General features: G+C 45.6%; 1 protein-coding gene across 1 annotated transcript in view; it reads right to left on the bottom strand.

The window, feature by feature from the left end:
- Nucleotides 1-41: 41 nt before the first annotated feature.
- The window catches only part of LOC120898679 (laccase-4), a 75702-nt gene continuing 55189 nt past the window's right edge, over nt 42-20554 (bottom strand). The window contains exons 2-9 of the mRNA XM_040304843.1: nt 9796-10222; nt 9424-9708; nt 8875-9350; nt 6105-6289; nt 3359-3554; nt 3066-3278; nt 2755-2985; nt 42-1315 (exon numbers count right to left, since the gene is read on the bottom strand). Of these exons, the coding sequence (XP_040160777.1) occupies nt 1173-1315; nt 2755-2985; nt 3066-3278; nt 3359-3554; nt 6105-6289; nt 8875-9350; nt 9424-9708; nt 9796-10222 (2156 nt within the window). The 3' untranslated portion in view covers nt 42-1172. The remainder of the gene's footprint in view (nt 1316-2754; nt 2986-3065; nt 3279-3358; nt 3555-6104; nt 6290-8874; nt 9351-9423; nt 9709-9795; nt 10223-20554) is intronic.

Genomic DNA, 20554 nt, shown 5'->3' with positions numbered 1-20554 from the left:
AAAATGATGAAAAAACAAACAAAAATAAAGAAATAGTAAAAATTGAACAAGAAAGAGAAAAACAGATGATACACAAACAAAACAGAAACAAACAATCGGTAACAACAATCAACAATAGCAAACAAATATGGCAACAAACGAAAGCTTATCCTTTGCACTAGGAAATGTTGGTGTTGTTGTTTACTACTTCTTCTCCTTCCTGTAATTCTCGCTTGCCCGTTTTTGAACGTGTCGGCTGTGTTGTTGCGCTGCATGTTTTTAAGGCGCTTGACTCCCAATCCGACCACCATGTTGAAATGCAATCAAACATTCAGAAAAACTAGCATTGTTTTTGCTTACTTGTCTCTGCCCCATTTGACTTCCTTCGAACCAGCGCCTCGGAGGAGCGCGCAGAGTGATGAGAGTGCAGCAGGGCACGAGAACTCTGCCTACACCTCATCACTCTTTACTTCGCCCCACACACGCGGGCCACCGCGTTTTCACTTTCACTCTCTCTCTCTCTGTTCTATTTCTATCTACAATTAATTTACTTAAACACTGGAAAGCTTGGCGCTATAAATTACAACATGAAAAATAAAACTCTCGTACGTGAAAAAAGTAGTATGCGCGCATTCAAGTAAGAAGTACGTAGTCGAAGTACTCAAAAAGAAAACATAGGGATAATAATTATTCTGTCCCCACCTTGTGTAGGACGATCGGGGCAGCAAGACAACGCGTGTCCCACCACCTGTGTCCGCCATTGTTTTGTGGGTGACAGAGAGTATTTTCATGGTTTTTTGTTTTGTTCAAAGGAAGCGGAAGAATTTGTGCCATTCTCCGCTCCCAGAGGCAGTTAAGCTGTTCAAGATAATGGAATGGCTTAGAATGGGAGGGGGAAAAAGGTACAACCATGCCCTGTTGTGGTTTGTACGTACAAGTACACGACAAAGGAAGAGAATAATATTAAAGAAAGGCGATCGCGTCGTGTCGAACGAGGGACAGGGGAGTTCCCCGTTTCGCACGCGTTTACGAAAAGCGAATTAAAAAAAAAAAAACGATATGAGCTTATTAACGTGGTTTGATTCCCTGTGGTGTGTGTGTGTGGTTATTTCTTTCGTTGCGACAGACAGTGCGAGAGAGCATGAGGGGTTCGTCTCCTACTGTCCTACGCCTGGCCGACGACGGCGAGGGCCTCAGTTGATCGGTGGTAAATGGTCACCGCACGTGGGGAAGTTCGGTGGCACCGGCGGAAGGTCGGCATGGGTGCCGACCTGCAGGATCAGGTTCATTCCTATCACGATGTGGAACAGGAAGTGACAGTGGAACAGCCAGAATCCTGCACGGGGAGAGATGGAAATATGGAAGTGATGGAGAAGAGAATAATGCAGGGTTAGAAAGGTACACAGTACAAGTGCGAAAAGAAAGAGATATTTCACTCTATCTCTATCTATATCCTTTTTCCTATCTATCTCTATCTCTCTTTCTCTCTCCCCCTCTCACTTTTTCTCTCTGTACCCACTCACTTCATCTCTCTCTATCTCTCTATCTCTCTACCTCTCTATCTCTCTCTATCTCTCTATCTCTCTATCTCTCTATCTCTCTATCTCTCTATCTCTCTATCTCTCTATCTCTGTATCTCTGTATCTCTCTATCTCTCTATCTCTCTATCTCTCTATCTCTCTATCTCTCTATCTCTCTATCTCTCTATCTCTCTCTATCTCTCTACCTCTCTATCTCTCTATCTCTCTATCTCTCTATCTCTCTATCTCTCTATCTCTCTATCTCTCTATCTCTCTATCTCTCTATCTCTCTATCTCTCTATCTCTCTATCTCTCTATCTCTCTATCTCTCTATCTCTGTATCTCTGTATCTCTCTATCTCTCTATATCTCTATCTCTCTATCTCTGTATCTCTGTATCTCTGTATCTATCTATCTCTCTATCTCTCTATCTCTCTATCCCTCTATCTCTCTATCTCTACCTCTCTATCTCTCTATCTCGCTATCTCGCTATCTCTCTATCTCTCTATCTCTCTATCTCTCTATCTCTCTATCTCTCTATCTCTCTATCTCTCTATCTCTCTATCTCTCTATCTCTCTATCCCTCTATCTCTCTATCTCTCTATCTCTCTATCTCTCTATCTCTCTATCCCTCTATCTCTCTATCTCTATCTCTCTATCTCGCTATCTCGCTATCTCTCTATCTCTCTATCTCTCTATCTCTCTATCTCTCTATCTCTCTATCTCGCTATCTCTCTATCTCTCTATCTCTCTATCTCTCTATCTCTCTATCTCTCTCTATCTCTCTCTATCTCTCTACCTCTCTATCTCTCTATCTCTCTATCTCTCTATCTCTCTATCTCTCTATCTCTCTTTCTCTCTATCTCTCTATCTCTCTATCTCTTTATCTCTTTATCTCTTTATCTCTCTATCTCTCTATCTCTCTATCCCTCTATCTCTCTATCTCTCTATCTCTCTATCTCTCTTTCTCTCTATCTCTCTATCTCTCTATCCCTCTATCTCTCTATCTCTCTATATCTCTATATCTTTATCTCTCTATCTCTCTATCTCTCTATGTCTCTATATCTTTATCTCTCTATCTCTCTATCCATCTATCTATCTGTCTATCTGTCTATCTTTCTATCCCTCTTGATCTACTATCTCTTTATATTTCTCTTTATCTCTATCTATATACTCTATATGTTTCTATTAATCTATCTACCCATTTATTTCTCGCTCGCTCTCTCTCTCTCTCCTTCTTTCTCTCTGTATCTTACCTGGATTGTCGGCACGGAATCGCAGCACGACGTATCCGTTGTTCGGGACGGCAATGGTGTCCTTGAGCGGGGGCAGATTGTACTGCCGGTGGAGCAGACCGCGCCGATCGAGGTCGAGCGCGTGCTTCAGGTTGATCTTCTTGACGTTCGAGTCCGGTGAGCGGCCAATACCGATCACGTTGTACGCGTAACCGTGCAGATGGAACGGATGGCTCAGATTCGGTTGTTGGACTGTTGGAAAGGCAAAGCAATTGAGCAGATCAGATGAGTTTCTGGGGATGATGCTGTACGTGCGTGCTTGTAATGCGTACCTTCGTCGACAAGAACGACCTCCACGATGGCATTGAGCGGAATGTCGACCTTGTGCGTGCACATGCAGTTGGCACCGCAGTCGGCCGGCCGGTTGTCACCGTTGCAGAACTGCTCCGGGTTAATGTCGTCGTACTGGGACAGCAGTGGGGCCGGCGCGGACAGGTACGAAATTTCGTCAATCAGCGAAATGACATGATCTCCGGTCGGGGCGACTGTTGGGAGCAACGAATAGAGTGATATTATAGTAACAGTTTTAGGGACTGGACAGCGAACGCGCGTTTGCAACACTCACCCAGGAAACGGTTGTACGTGTTCGGCTGGAACAGTTCCTCCGGGCGGTAGAGGTAGAAGCGGAACGGCAGGAAAATCTTCACGTCCGGCTTATCCTGCAGCAGCGCCCGGTCAATCTCCTTGGCGTTCTTCAGCTGGCTCACACAGATGGCATCGTCCCGCTGGACGTTGCACTGAGCGTCGAGCGGATTCATGACCTGCCCGACGACGACGACGACGACGTTGTTGATGGTGCGCAATTTGTTTGTTTTTTTTGTTTGTTCATTTCATTTTGCGATCACACAGAGCAGAGGGTGGTGGAGATTTTGTACAAACGAGTGTGCGGGATTTGAGACGGTTTTTTTTGTGTGTATGGTGATGTTTTATGTACATAAGGGAAGAGAAAAGCCAGTCGATTAAGATACGGATCCGGGATTTAGAGAGGGGTTCTGTTTGTTGCATGAGTGACATGAGGTCAATGTTGGGGGGAGGCGACAACGACGACTACTGACTGGAATGACGGTTCCGAGGTGAAAAAGGACGACAACGATGAAGATTGGAAGATAGCCTAGAGCCCCAAGCTATCGAGGTCAGCAGCCCAACGCAAGAAGGGCGTGTTTGTTTGCTACAAAAGAGCTTTCCTTCTGCTCCGGTTTATATTCGTTGGGTCAAAGAAAGGAAGTTTTAAAACAATGATTGCTTGTTCATTGTGTGTTTTTCTCTCTCAAAACATCAAGCACAGCTTATAATGCTTCCTTCACGCAACACAACAATCGTTTCGTTTAATCCAAAAACCAGAAAAACAAACACTCACCTCACCAAGCGCACATAATAAATTTCGTCGGAAATTTTCTCGCCCCGTATCGCTTCCGGGAAGGATCCTGCTGGGGGTGTTGGATTAACGGATATATCCGCTTTAGGGAGTTTGCTTGCTCGACCGAAACCGGACTCGGGCCATATGCCAGGCAAGAGGCCCTACAAAGGAGGAGGCTCTATCGGCTTTAATAATTGGAAGTATGTGTATTTATTTTTAGGGTGTCGTTTCACATGCACACGACCGCCTAATGGAACAATGGAACGACGTTGTGTGGTACAAACGGCACCGATTAATTAGCTGTCAACTGGTCACACTGAAGTGTTTGGCTGCCGTGCGCCGTCTTTGGAGGTAAATGGTGCCGTCCAGTACGAAAACAAAGGGGATCAACCTCTGGTAGGTTGGGGTGTGTCGTGTGTTGCCCACCGGAGGGAAGTTAATCTCTGGATCGCTCAAAGTCGCGTTTGGCGAACCGAAAACAGGACACAAACAAATCGATCCTTGGGGCAATCGCGCGAGGGTAGCACGGAATTTCCTTTTTGCACAAACGTAATAATTAATTCACAATCACTTACCGACTCGCTCGCTGCTTTTTTTTTGTTTTCGCGTGCAACAAGGCCCGTTTGTTTGCTCGATAAGGAAACCTTCTGCTTTCTTTGCTTAAAAGTGTGTATTCAGGAAGTTTTTTGTTTTCTTGTTTCAAGATCAAAGAGGATAAGAAGTGGCGCTACTGGTGCGTAATATCCTTAAGACGCGTTGGCTTTTGCCATTGCTTGATGGTCCTGCCGTGAAACGGTCGCTGCTCTAGAATCATTATTTTGTTTGCTGGAGAGTTGGAGCAAGTATCATTATAGGTTTGTACAGACTAAAAGCTACTCCGCTTTTTTTACAAGTGAATTTACATACTTTTTTCTACAATATGGTACAGATATATGAACGAAAACGGAAAAGAAAAGAGGTGATCATTTGTTTTCTTTGTACAAACAGTGCACTTTGGTTTGTCTACAAGCGCGTTTATGTATCTACAAAAAAACGACGGGGAACCAGGGAAATGTTTCAAATATCATACACAAACCGACACCTCGGAGACAGACGAGACAAACTCAGCGAGGACACTTTAGCGCCCTGGAGGGACGGTTTAAGTGGTAAAGGATTATTTACAACCACTTTCGGTGATCGCACTGCAATATCTTTCTCCCGCCCGTGGGGATGAGATTGCCTTTTAAAAGATGGCCAGAGCTTGGTGACTGTCTACGGGTGCGGAAGGGAAGTGGTGGACGGTTGATAACGCAAATAGACAACGATAAGGATATCTTGTACAACGAAAAAAAGCAGAAAGTGAGAGAGAAAGAGTGGGATAGCACCAACTCAAGCGGGTCGTGTAATAAAACATTTACAAAACACAAATGACACCAGGAAGAAGAAGAAGTGGGTTGGCAGCGATATCAAAGGAAACAGCGCGAACGAAAGAAGAGAGAGAGGGTGTGTGGGAAATGAAACACAAATGATGAAACATGGGGCGAAAAGAAGGGGATAGTGGTAGCGAAACAAACACTTGGCTCGGTTCTGTACAAACAGTGAAATATTTACAGGAGAAACACAAAAGGTCAAGCCCCCATTGCTAGCGGCGGCGTGTGGTGGTTTTATGGTACGGGAAAGAGGGTTTCCTTTTTTTTTGGGTTGGGAAAGTGAAAAGATGGGTGAAAAAGTGTACAATAAAACACACACGCACACGCATATAGGCACACATAACACACATATCGCGAAGGAAGATGGATGAATGAGAGGATATATCTTTCCCCATCTTACCCCAATCGTGATATGGCATTGTGCGTGATAAGTCCCTACGGACTTACCGGGACGGCAAGATACTTGGGGACGAACAGTGAGAGGGATGTGGGTGTGTGCGTGTTGAGGCAGTTTTTATGGTGATTGATGGTGTGTGGCTACTTACAACGCCCTGCGGAAGTCCGACATCGTAGGTTGGGGGCGGCGAGGCTGGTTGGTAGGGGCCGCGAGCATAGCGCAGGATGGCCAGCTGCTGGGCACGCTTGATGCCGCACTCGCCGAGTCCTCGCAGCTGGATCCAGTACGCACCGACCGGCTGGTCAGCGGTGATGACGAAATCGTAACGTTCGCCTAAAGTTTTGGGAGTAAATAGGGCGGGGGAGAATGCATTAGGGCACTGTATGTGTGCACAACACAGCACGGTGTGTAGGTGCGAGATTAAATCAAAAGCGGCATGACAACGCGATGACTTGAGATCTCTTCCCGATAAGTGGCCCAGTTACTCTGATTTGCTTACGTGTGAGTGTTGAGCTATTTGTTGCTCGCATTTAATGTGACGGATGACGTCTTTTATGAAACTATAATCGCTTAGTAAACAAGCTCATATCTATTTCTATTTGATTGCTGCGTGGAATATGTTAAGCCTTTAAATGTGGGAATTTAGGATCATTGTTCTCTACAGTGAAGTGCTCAAATCTTCATAAGGTGAACTTCGAAGGGTACCGAAGATATTCAACTTTGAAAAACAAACTAAGTGTGATTCAAGGAACCGAACATTTAAGTTCTTCTTTGACTGAAGAATACAATAATTCTGTAAATTGTCCCTCAAGGACTCGTGGCAGCAATCGTGTCTGCCAAATCAGTAGTTGAAATTCTTGTTTAAATTAGAAGTTATATGCTTCAAACATTGGGTAATTGAATTTGCCTACGCATCAATATAATTTAAGATCAAAATAAACTCTGTTTATGACGTCAACATTTACATTGACTTCGATGTTTTCACACAAACCATCATGTGAAATTGTATGAATTAAAAAAAAACAAAATGAGAGAGTATTATTTCACTTCTAATCATATTTATCTTTTGGTGAATTCCATTACCTATTGTTTGAAGTATAACACGGAATTTTATCCACATTTAGCAATTTCAACTCAAAAATCAAATACTTGTTTTCAATATCAATCTATTATCTTTGATTAACGTACACAAGTTCAATGACTATCGTTGGCTCATTTCAAACTGCTATCAAGCAAAACAAAACTCCATACCACATTTGTTGCTAGCAGAACGCAATGGTATCTTCCACCTACATAAAGCAGGTGAAACTATTTATTGGCTTTTATTAAATTGCATCACGTCTGTCGATTGACGTCTTCGTTTTACCATCCTCAAACCAACACCGAGCGGGTGGGATAGGGACTCCTAGTGCACTGTAATCAAATAAAAGACCAAAGGAAAAGCTGCTTCTGCCTGCGTTGTTTTGTGATTACAACCGCACGCTGTAAAACAATCCGATATCAAAAACTTTCCAGACGTGGTGCGCAAAAAAGACTCCCTTTCACCTGCTCTCTGTGGGTTGTGCTGGTTGGTTTGTTGCACCCCGTAATAGAAATAATTTCTCCACTCCCCTAACAAATAGGATCGGCAGGGAGCTTCTCGGTACTCTTGGGGTACATCAAACGAAAACCGGACATTGGGTGGACTGCACTTGGAGCTGGGTGCAAGAAGACACTACTCTGCTCGCCGCACACCTTGGCATCCTTGGTCCGGTTACGGGCGTCTCGTTCTGCATGCCAATGAGACCTTGATGATGGTGGTGGTTTAGTTTTTCCAATGCGGTGCGTTGCGATGCATCGGACAACCCGACTAGTTTCCCTTTCGTTTTCGAGTTTCTAAATGCATCACTTTGTTGTGCAGCAGTGCAATTGTGCTGTTGCAGTTGTGCATCGAAAGAGGCGACCAAATTGAATCCGATCCGTGTGCCTGATTTTGTATTCCGCACACAACAGACACACCAACACCGTACAACCAATGTGGGAGTTTATTTATACGCATCGAATTGATTTCGATCGTTCGGGTTGATTTTGCGAAAATTCCGTGACTCACTCAAGAAACAAAAAAATGAGACAGAAAAAAGGGCAAAAGTAGGAGTAAAATCTCTCAATCAGCACCAATAGCAGGCGCTTGTGTTCAATTCGTAACGCACCCACTTTGCGGCGGCGGCGGCGGCGGCGGCGTCGTGTGGTTGTTGTAAAGGTCAAGACGCGTTCTCATGTCTGTTGCCTTGACAGTGACTCAATGAAAAATTCGAGGCCTGTGAATGGGCGCTTCGAAAGGTCCGTAAAGCAATCACGCACACACTTCGATGTGTAAAAGGGAGAAAAACAAGTAAAGTATCAATGTGTTCATGGTATGGTTTTAATAAAAAACACACACACGGAAGAAGACTAATATGATACGCCCCATGACCCACTGGCCTTTTGTCCATAAAAATGGGGAAGTGGCGACCCACACGTACAGTGGGAGTAAAATTTGACCGGGCGCGGCAACGGTAATTGATTACAAACAAAGCACCAGTGAGGAATCATTGAAACCCCGGGCTAGTCATTGTTAGTAGTGAATGACGTGTAAATTACGCTGCGGACGCTAAGGGAGGGTTTAACACACACCCTCTGTGTGAGGGGTTGTGAAATTCAATTAGCCAAGAAAAACATTCCCATGGGGCTTTGACGATGATATAGTTCCAAGACACGCGTAATTTAATTAGCAAGTTTGCGTGACAGATCAAAAGGAACGAGATCCAATGAGATTCGAAATTCTTTTTCCAACTGGCGCCATCTAGTAGTAAACTGCTCAACCCATGGCGTATACTTAATCGGTTTGAGTACTCAAGACATTCGTTTTCTACAACCTCCTTTTCAAAATCGTGACTTACCTGAGAACGAGATGATGGTGTTGACTTGCACCGGATGCACCGGCTCGCCGTCGGTCGCAATCACCGTCAGCGCATGTCCCTCGATCGTAACCTGGGCCGGGCAGACGGAAGCGAACGCGTTGATCATGCGGAACCGATAGCGGCGCCCAGGCGTAATGGTGAAGATCTCCAGCGGCGTGTTGGTCATGAAGCCGGTGTTCGGGTCACGGAACTGGCCCTTGCCGTTGATCAGCAGCGATTCGGGATCCTGACCGGTGTTCACCGCCAGACGGCCCGGGTAGCGCTCAGCGGCGTCCTCGTGCAGCCAGTCACTCACCAGCATGATGTGCGTGGTCAGATCGAAGTCGTACAGGTGCGAGTTAGGGTCGCGCGACGGTGGCTGCCGAACGACGATGCTGCCGTACAGACCGTCCAGCTTCTGCAGACCGGTATGGGCGTGCCAGAAGTGTGTTCCCGCATTTCCAGTCCATTGGTAACTGTTTTGCAAAGACGGAGAAAGGGTTTCATAGAGTCGTGGCACTGTAAGGAGCCTGTTTTGATGATGCTTACCGGAAGGTGTTGCCCTGCTGAATCGGACACTGCGTGACGAACGGTACGCCGTCGTAGTACTGTGTGCCGCGCTGCCAGATACCGTGCCAGTGGATCGTCAACTCCATACCCTCCATGTGGTTCTCCACGTCAATCACGACGCGATCGTTCTCGCACACCTGGATGGACGGTCCGGGGATCATACGGTTCACCGTGAGGATACCGCGCTCGACACCATCGGCCAGTACGCACTGACAGTGGCTCCAGACGGTGTTGGTAGCGTTCGGTGTGCATACTTGGCAAGCGCTGTGGAGCATTTGAAAGATGAAGATGAGTTGTTGGAGCTACCCATTGATGTCACATTGCTGGGTTTGTCTAAGGGCAAATACTTACGCTCCCAGTACGGTGTAGTACTCAACGGTGAAGTGGTAGTAGCAAATCCTTGGCGGCTCGCCCTCGCGGCACGCGCGCGCACACTCATCCGGGGCCGAGAGACTGGGATTGCGCCGAAGTTCGGCCGTCGCGCTGGTGCTGAAGTCGAGATGGCGAAACGGCGACCGCGGGTTCGGGTTGGCGATCGACGGAAAGCCACTGTTGAGGGCGGCCGCCGACGACACGGTCGGTGCTTTGCGCGAGCTGAGCGGCAGGGCGGATGGGCCCGGGGCGGCAGGCGCTCCCGCAACCGGCTTCAGGCTCGGCACGGACGGGTGTGTCTGCAGCAGTCCGTGCGTCGCCTGGTAGAAGTTCTTGCTCGGCGGCTCGGTCAGGTGTGAGCTCCACCAGGAGCCGGCCGGTGTCTGATCGTGTCCGAAGGATTCATCTGAATTGCAGAAGAAGAAGAAGAAAAAGAAGAAGAAGAAGAAGAAGAAGTATGTTTAGTAATGGAGTACACATATGGGCTAGATGACATGACAGTTCCTTCAATTTCGTAACTGTAGCGTTGCAGCACCGTTGCATTTAAATTCCACAACACAAATCCAACTTTGGAGTCGGTTTTGTGACCCAACAAAAGTGACTCCTTTCACACCCGGTCGGTCGGTCGGTCGCTTGGGTGCATGTGAATTTATTGATCAATATGTTCGTATGTACCGGGGGAGACCTGCATCCCACACACAGTGCAGCGCCGTCCGGGCTGGTACACCGATGAAAGATGTGAAGTTCCCACGTACATCTTAGCCCGTAAAAGCACTCGCATAAACTGCAATTCGTATGCATAACGCCGGCTTCTCCCTTTCCCTCCCTCCACACGTTGCACTCGTTGCACTGTTGCAGTTCCGTGTATGTGTGGCTAAAGAGATTCCCAGGCGTAATACTTGCTGAATGGAAACACAAATCCACCGTATTGAACGTTTGCCATCTGCATAACAACAAACCATCTCCATTGCCGGGTGGGAATTGGGAACAGACAAGCTCATGCAAGCTCTAGAAATTGTAGTACCTTATATGTGGCTGTCTGTGTGTGTGTGTGTTTGTTCTCTGCCACTCGGTTGTTGTGTGTGCCTCAGATGCAACAAGCAGCCGGCAGCACCGATTGAAATTGACATTTTGTCTGGGAGTGCCATTTGTGCGCGTCTGGGCCAATTCATCACCGTGGCAACGCTGTGTTGTGTGTTGCTGCTGTGTGAAGGCCTTGACATTGCGAAATCCTCCTGTGTTTCGTGAGTTCGTTTTGAAGAAGCACATAACGAATTGAATGCGTGTGCGTTTTTTCTGCAAAGGATGCAATCATTTCCTGGTCGTGAGATTGAGTAATTTTCTTCTGTTTTTTTTTGGTGAAGAGGACTTGTTAGAGTCTTGTGACTGTTTTGTCTTGTTGTTGTGACCAAAATATCAATGTCCTCGTTGTACCTTTATATTTTAGGCTTCAATATTTACTCGTATTCTAATCATTTAAGTGTTGCTTCTCTATACTTAACATATCTAAACGTCAAAATAGAAACCGATATGGTCCATAATATAACATAGAACAACTTCAGAAAACTGTTTACCTAAATTCTTCACATTCTTACACACATTCGACATGACGACTTAAAAACAATATACAAAACAACGCCAACAATACTTTTTGATCAAACGACAGCATAATCACCCTTCGGTCCTATTAAAGCAATTGCCCATTTTCGTGTAGCAACAGTGATGTTACAAAGCGTTCAAAAGAGCAAACCTCTCCCCCCGAACTTCCCAAAAGCCCCCTAAGAAACAACCCCAAAAAAGGCAACGGAACTCGCCAGCACGCGAAAGGTCAGATCCCGGTAACGATCGAATGCTGCTGGATGGTGGGATTCATTTTTCATCCAATCAATGGTCAACGTTTGAGCGAATTTCCCGTGCCCCGTCAGCGTGAATCCCTGAACCCAACAGCTACAGCAAAAAAAAAAGGTGTAACACAACCGGGCAGTAACCGTAAAAAGTTCCTCCAAATGAATTCGATTCGATTACGGATACCCGCCGTAGTCGTCGTAGCCGTGGTTCCTGTGCGCGCTACATGGCGCCCAAAGGTGTACCAAAGGTTTTGGCAAATCCAGCGTTAGGAGACGATAAATTATACTGTTTGCCCTGCCAGCCCCAACTGGTGTTTCAAGGGCGCACACGGATCGAGAGGTGGAAGAAGTGCGGTGCAGAAATGGGCTTAGGTGTTGGCGTACGCGCAAAATCGGTCCGGATCAACGCAAACGGGCGGAATGCACGATATCCATTTAAAAAAAAAGGGAATGGAAGGAAATCGAGCCAGCAGCAGCACGGGTTGGAAAATGTCAATGTTTGCCATTGAAATAGCAACCGCCAGCCAGGCGTCCCGGGCGTGCCTTTTGGCCACCCCGGAATGTTACATTGGCTGTCCAAACCCGAACGAGTTGGTTGTGAAAATGGCAGAAGCAGGGGTAGAATTGATGAAATTTCAAACGTTTGGCAAAACGGGGCCAAAAGTGCGCAACAACGCCCGGTTGGTTGGTGGCACCGGTACACCTGGTACTGCGAGGCAACGGTGAACAACACAGTCAACACGCAACGTTGGCGTTTTGCTGACGGAACTGGCTCGATATGGGCGGTGATATGGCACCGGTTCGGGTGTCATTCCCGCACAAAACAAATTGCACAATATGCACGACCTTTTCTGGGACACAAACCGTTCGGGCGGCGGGACCTCCGCTTTGTTGACGTAAGTGATACCTTTTCAGCTCGGAGAGAGAGAGAGACCGCCGCTGTTTTTAGGGTGGGTTGTCATGATCTTTTTTCGTTGCATTGATTCTATACTAGATCACGTTCACACACCAGTTCCCGATATTATTTATGCTAACGATTCTTGGTCTGTTTTTTTTTTCAATTCGCAAGATGCGTAGGATCTATGCAATCAAATTTGTGGATTCTAAGGGAACACGACAGCACCAACCAGTCGGTACTAATCAGCTTAGTTTTGGTTTACCAATATGGAAAGCGTTCATTTTTTTTTTCACCCAAAATCTGTACAATCCCTTCGATGAAGTTTGCACACCAAATCTGTATGTGTACGAGCGCACCCGCAGCGAGAGAACTTTTCGTTGCAGAGCTGATCAATATTTCAGCTGCAAAGCTCTGCTCTGTTGCCTGCTCTTGCTCCATTTCCAGCATGCAACAGATGCAACTTTTTGGCAGCCATTTCATCGTGCTGCAGAACTTTGCCGAAGTTGCGCGTGGATTCAAATTCAGAGCTCGCTTCAACCCATAGACGACGGCTTCGTCATCGTTTCCTGCCCCGGAAGCAAAGGTCAGGCGCAATCACACAATGGATGGATGCTTTGTGAGTTGAGATTGATTTTTGCGAAGCAGACACCACCCCAATCTCCCGGAAGATAAATTGACATTCCCGGTACACCGTAGCCGGAGTGAGAACCATTTACCCAGAGGATAACTTCCCGGTAGCAGTTATTACCCCGGTTAGTTGTTTGCGCATTTTGCTGCAAAAGTTTTACCACTCTGATAGTGAAACTTTAACTCTCTCTCTCTCTCTCCCTGCTTTGAGCGCTGCGACGATAAAGTTTGGTCCGAAATGGGTTCCCCGGGACACGAACTGGCTCTCGGTGCTCTGTGGGTCGTTAGGTTAGGAAGCTCCAAGAAGTGCTGATTTACGACCCTTTTGTATGCGGATAGTCGTCAATCGAGTCAGCGAGCATTTATTTATCATAAATGTTGAGGGGGGATGGGGAGAGTTTGTGAGGGGCAGTCTCCCCCAGTTAATGCGTGCGTGACCGACGCAAATGTGCCAACTTGCAAATGGTTCCTTCGCATGAGCGGTTCTAAGCGGTAGGCACTCTATTTCATGATGCATTTGTGTGCCGGCACTGGAACATTTTAAAGTTGCTGAAGTGTATGCAAAATAGATTTTTTTGTTGAGAATTTTGATGACATTGTTGGGCGTGTCCAATACAAGCTAATTGAAAAAAAAACTGTTCATCCAACCATTTTTGGAGTTGATTGGTTAGTTCTGGGTACAAGTTCATTTCCAAGCTAATTATTTATTTCCCTTCGAATTTGTGATCGATAATGAACGAATTTGTTACGAATTTGCAGTTGTTGTCAGTTTCGATTTGAGTTGAAATCAAGTTATTTTTCAGTCTAAAAAACAAAATAAATGTTTATCCAAGCCAATTATGTGTATTAAACAACAAAGCAAGAAGGGATAAACTGTTTTCTCGCCAAATGTAAGCATAAATTTAAAACAAAATGCTTTATTTGCTACTACGCCTTTGCTTAACATCAAGTACACATTTGGCTTAAATAACAAAAATGTTGACATGCAAAATGCAAACATTAAGTTTGCGTTTCATCGTCATAACAATTTAGTCTTCAAAAGTGTGTTTCTTTACAAATAAAATGTCCATTATTTTGTAAACAGCTCATCGTAAGGTACGTTGACACTCCGTCCAGCGCTAATTGTGTATGGAACGAGTCGGATGCACACAGCACATCAAACCAGCTGGAAGTAAATTAAACACCTTTGCAACGGCACTGGCTACTCTTTCAAGTGAAATCGATCCACTCCATGGGCCACCAAATGCACCGGTAAAGGCAACGGTGAGCTAGGTCTGTTTAGTGATCGCATCGCGTCACCAAACGCTCACACCGAACAAAACTCACCCAGGCTTAATACATCTCGTCAACAGGAGGGGAAAAAGGGGTAAAATATAGAAATATCACATTCCTTCCCCGGTTCGTCCTCTGCGCGCGGTGCTCAAACATCAAAGCCGCCAGAGCACCTCCAGTGTGTTGAGGTGAAGTAATCGGACGGTAATTACAGGAAATTGAATTAATTGGTCGCCCGACCAGCGCTGGTACGATTGAATGTGTTCGCGCCAGTGTACACTGCATCGTCATCATGTGGCGTTTGTGTCTGTGGGTCAGCTGTTTATGCGCACGGCATGTCCCTTTTTTGTCCTCATATACCATCATTACCCGCCCCGGAATGAAAGGGAGGAAGGCGCTTCAACTCAAAGCTCGCTTGGCTTTTTATTTTCTATTCCCCACATCCGGGTGATGTTTTTTTTTCGTGATCGCAGTCAACGATGCAACTGCAGCACATTTTTTTTTGTGTCATTATTTTCTTGTATTTGTTTGCCTCCCCTCCCCCATTCGCAATTGATTTGAATAATCGAACGCGGAATCGTGCAACGGAAGGCAAGAAGCCGCGCGCCCCGTAATTGATACGTACGAATTGGAAATGATCCAATTTGAGGTCATAAATTGAATTCCTTTTTGCGGCCCGCGCCAGTTCGGACACAAATTGCCCACATGGCGCAGCCCGTTCCAGCTGGCGCAGGCGCGTCGTGTGAGTGTCGGGTTAAATTATGCGCGGGTGAATAGAATCCAGCGCCGTGGAGGACGATGGGGCAAAAATAACATACATCGGGTGCCCCCGTGAGTGAGCTGAAAAATGAAATATGTCTATACGGTGTGTGTCTGTGCCGGAAGAGAGGGCAGAGGCACGGTACAATCACCTATCAGCCCAACACCCCTTATGACGCTGCTGCCCTGACGGGGGGGTACGTACGTCATTCATTGGCACGATTTTTTTTTCTTTTCTTTCAAAGTGTACCGAGCAAGAAGTCACTAAGCCTCGCTGTCAAACGTAAATCAATCCAATCCAGCCGCGCAGATTTTGATCGAGAAGTACGTCGAACTGTCCCGTCTCAAGTGCACTCGATCATTGCCTTGCGCCAGGTCGGTTGCACCGGAAAACAGCCTGCCGAACGGGGGATGTCTTCAAAGGGTTGTCTCCTAATTAGAGCTATGCGCTCCGAGCGTGTGAGAGTGTCTGAATAGATTTCTTCCTGGTGGCGCCCAGGGTCACTGGGGTCGCTCAGGTGCAAGTGGTTTCAGTTTCCTGCTGGTGCGCTGCACTAATTGAGAGTGATTGAGTGCCGCACACAGGGCGTGATGGATGCAGAAAGGATAAAGTTTTGCTCCGTAAGTCTTCCGGCTGGAGGAGAAAAAATCTAGAGCGCTACATGTGCACGACCTCCACAATGGTGTGCTCGGATCAGAGAAGAAAGGAGAGGTTATGTAAAGCTGTGCAAAGCCCCCGGAAAGTGGGCAGGATTAACCGAGCACAGCAGCAGCAGCAGCAGCAGAGGGCATCGGGCAACAATTTGCACACATTGTAGTTGGCGTTGTTTGCGAAACGGATTCGATGCTGCAGTCGAATTACACGGTGGAGGATGGAGTGCTCTTAAGTGTGTGTTAAAAAAAGATCGTGTTTTTTGTTGCTGACGTCTTGTGCGAATGATTTCAATCGCTGTGCAAACACTACTTAAACTACAGCAAGTAATGGTGCGGAGTGCTTGTTTAATTAATGAGTTTTTTTGGCGCTGGTGGTTAAAATTGGGCATTTCGCACACCAAAACTGCCCACCCGCGAGCGCTCGTGTAGTAATTAATGAGATTCGCGGTCGAACGCCGTAATTAAATTTCGATCTACATTTGATGTTATGACCGACCCGCCCGGATGATTGGCAAACCGACCGTGTTGAATAATCCCGGTGTCGTGGTTGTGTGCACAAAAAATAGAAGAAAAAAGATTACCAAAACACACCTCGTAACATGCATATTTGCGAGGAAGAGTCGTGTGGTGTTCGGTATTGGAAATTGGATCGGCTCGGTATCGGAAAACCTGAACGATTCGCAGAAATAGCACCTCTCAATCATAACCAATCTGACCGCAAATGAAATATGGTAACAAAAAAAAAATCACCTCAACCATGTGATGATGCCGCTGACCGCATTTCCGTTTGGTAAATGGAGACGGCCAACGAGCGGCAGAGAGAGAGAGAGAGTTATGGCTGTTATGGTGACCCTCACCGATGGGCCCATCAAAATTATTGCAACAAGAACCACTGCCACTCATCCCGCTGGAACAAATGTGCTTTTTTATATGTATGTTTGTAGCTCAGTGTGTGTGTGTGTGTATGTGTCGGTGTGGGCAGCAATGGAAAAGTGTCCTTTTGTCAAGGATTGCGTTTCCATCGCTTTCCAAACAGCGCCATTTCTACCATCATCACATCCCCCCGAGTCCATCGACTAATGGCAATGGATTCGATTGAGTGAAATTGCGTGCCACTCCCACCGTGTGCCGTGGGCCATCGAGTGGGTTGAAAAAATGGAAAAAATTTCGTGTTGGAAAATTAAATTTATTTATGGATTCGCGCCGAGTGATGAGGGGCTTGTGTTAGGTGAGGCACAGGAGAGGTTGTAAGAGCAAGGGGGATTACGACCGTGTGAACACGGTTGTGTTTATTACGATTTTGGCAGGTGTGTATTTGCAATCAATGAAAATTGCGTGGTGCATTGGAAAATTGAACAATAAAAACTGGAATGATGGAATAATATTCAGACATTCTTTGCTTCTTGCATTGACAACCAAATAAAGTTGTAAAACGAAACCGATCGTTTGCACAATAAGATTCATTGCAATTGATTTGCATATTGGTTTATATGCTGAACTTTCCAAATTGGGAAATGTAATGAATACGCTATCGTTTTGCTTGCTTTTCTTCTTTTTTGAAGATAATAATTGGAGAGAAATCGACCTGCGGAAGTATTTTGTTTATGGTTTTCATTCTCACTTAATTCTCGCTCGTTTTAATATTTTGCCAAAGCGTTGTTTGAATCAAAATCACAAAACGCAATTTAATTTAAATTCTTTTCAATACTTACAAAATAAAGTGTTTGATTGAACTGGCACATCGTTCCACGATTAAATTAAACTGAAAGCGGGTTGCTAAACAGCCAAAAACATAATTCATACACGCTACGTGAGACAAACTCCCACCAGCGTGCGGCCTAAACTTCGTTAATTTTGGTTTATGTTTGCCCGTTCAGGTGCAGCTCCAGCGACGGAAAATAGATAGCGAGCGACAGAGGGAGCTGCTGCAGTGCTTTTTATTTAATTGCTTGCTGTCAGTATGCACCCGGCTGGGTGCGCTTGTCAGCAGCACCCGGCCGGGGGGTCCTTGACGACGATGATTGATGTAATTAAACGCGCGTCCCATGCGGCCCAGCCTCCACTCGGTGGGTATGACTGTGTAGGGAAGGGTGTACAGCGACGGTAAATTCGCAAAAAGAGGTAAAACATTCCAATGTTTGCATGGATGAACATAAAAAAAAAAACTACAAACACGGAGTGGTGTGCTCTGGGTGGCGTTTGTTCCACATTCCACAGCATCGGTCAGGCTCGTGACTGCCTAATGGCGTCGCCTCGATTTTGACACTGCGATCAATTGTCAAGCGAAAGCTTCCACGCTTTTCCCGCTAGAGGGAGGGAGGACTCGCGTGTGGTGCTGTTTATTAGTATCGGTCAATTAGCGTGCTTCGGTGGTAAGCATCGTATGCCATTAGTAGGTAGCTAAGATATAGGCTACAATGAAAATAAATAAAAAACACAAACATTCACAGTGAAAAGGGTTTTTCGTTGTTTTTTTTCTGTTTATTGCTTCCATACATACTCATGCTCGCCACTAAGCGAGATGTGTGGCAAACGTCAAGTGTTGTCTATGGGACGTTTTCATTTCTTCCCAAACAACTATTCCCGCTCCGGTTGCGTAGGTAAGTGCACTACTGTTGTTGTTTTTTTTTTCTTCTTTTTCTCTGCACCTCATGCACCTAATGGCCGTGTGCACCTCCCAGTGGTATGGTGGCTTAGTGGTGCTGTAGTAAATGGTTTTATGTGTGCACTAACAAAGCCAAACAGAGAGCGGGAGAGAGAAAAACTGGAGCAATAGTGTGTGAATGTGTTGCGCCAGTTTAACGAGTGTGCATAATTACCTACTTAGTGAACGGGGGGAGGCTTGGTTTTGAAATCGGTGGTTGGTTTTTTCCTCCTTTCGTTGGCTTCATTTAGCGCCACACGCATACTGCGGCTGTGTGAGCACACGATGATGTGTGAGCTCATGTAACGCAGTAATGGGGGAGTGCGTGTGAGCTCTTACTCTGTCATATAAAGTAGTAATTTAATTTCTTGGTCTTGGATTTGATTGGAAATCTCATGCTGAGTAAAGTCTCATAAATGTTGTTTGAGGGTAGGATTTATTGTTGGAGAATTATCACGTTGAGTTTCGGCTGCCACGCACTCTACATAATACATGGACCCTTTCGCACGCACACGTGTAAAATGATAAGCTTCTCGCTAATGAGGCAGAGGCTTTGGGCCGATTACAGCGCTGAGATATGATTGCTTGAGGTGAAGAAAAGGCTTAACGAAAGCTTTATGTGTGCACGGAAAGCCCCAAATCGCATTACGGATGAGGTTCCATATTCAATCTGCGCCAGGAAGTCACGATTGAGGCAACAACACGGAACAGTCTCTTTAGTGTGTTGTTTGTTGATGCATTGCTTTTATTACGACTATTTTTCGTGTGTGTTGCATAAATAATGAATACGTTTGTTATTTGTGTTTTGTTACAAAAAAAAATCGTTTCGAATCCAGGGTGTCTGTGTATAAAATTTCACACTAAACGAGCATTAACAAAAATGCCATAAACGTGTTCGAAATATTTCAAATAGAATTTCCGACACATAAAAAGTTCTCTCCGTATGCCTTCATGAATATGAAAAAAGCTCGAAGTTGCAGTAGTGTTGCGCACTGAATCAACCCCTCGAACTGAATCAATTCACACACATATCATTTTTACGCGTAGAACGCGTTTATGCCCTTCCGCCACTTTGCCGCTGGACAGTTTTAATGTAATGTTTAAATCACATTACACGATGCTTAATGATGATTTATGGTCTACCGAGAGAGTGGCAGCCCGGCAGAGAGCGAGAAGAAGCGGGTGGTAGAATAATTTATGCGTATTTCTTTTGTCGGCTGTTGCCAGTTTGTGTCGGAGCGGTGCTGCAAGTTTTTCTTACGGTTGCTACCGGAAGCCATCGGAACGTTGGTCTCACCTGTAAAGAAAAGCAAAATAGGTCTAGATTAGATCTCCATATAAATTAACAAGTCTCGAGAGCTGTTGAAAGATGTGTCGAACTTGAAAAAAATGTGTTTTATGGGATGGAAAATTAGATAAAAATGGTTTTTCATGTTTGGTGTGAAGTTAAGTTTTTGAGCATTGGTGCTCTTTCATCTGTAATGCTAAGAGCGTAGGCATATTCAACATTGAGTTGAGCGGCAAAAAAAGGTATTTACGACCGGAAACATAGTTTTTTCCTCAATCATGGGTACAAAAACGGGTCCGATAAGATATTAAAGCTTTTGATACATGAACTGTTGATGGTTTCTTAATTTGTGATTTGATGGTAAATCATTGATCGCTGTATTTTTCATCTACGCTCAAAAACGGCTTATATAATCAACATTTTTGACCGAATGAAAAAGACGTTGTTGTAAAAAAAAAAAACAAAACACCGCCAGCCAGAACATGACCACTTGGCGGATTATTTCGCCATGTTTGTAAAGAAGGTCTCTTTAGCCCATTACTGCCAACCAGTCCCTGTCGCCAACGAACGGCCGAACAACAACCAAAGGCGTGTTGTTGTGGTTGATGTTTTTGGCTTCCTTTTTGGGTGCAATTTCTGTCGAGCCAAAACATTTCACAGCCGCGAACCATGCTGCATATGCTCCTTCCTGTCCTTAAATGCAAAATGCACCACTATTACTGCACGCCATGCGCCAGGCCAGCGCGTGT

Source organism: Anopheles arabiensis, chromosome 2, assembly GCF_016920715.1.
Source record: "Anopheles arabiensis isolate DONGOLA chromosome 2, AaraD3, whole genome shotgun sequence".
NCBI lineage: Eukaryota > Metazoa > Arthropoda > Insecta > Diptera > Culicidae > Anopheles > Anopheles arabiensis.
The sequence above is the reverse complement of the archived record's forward strand: the minus strand, read 5'-3'. Positions and strand labels throughout refer to the sequence as shown.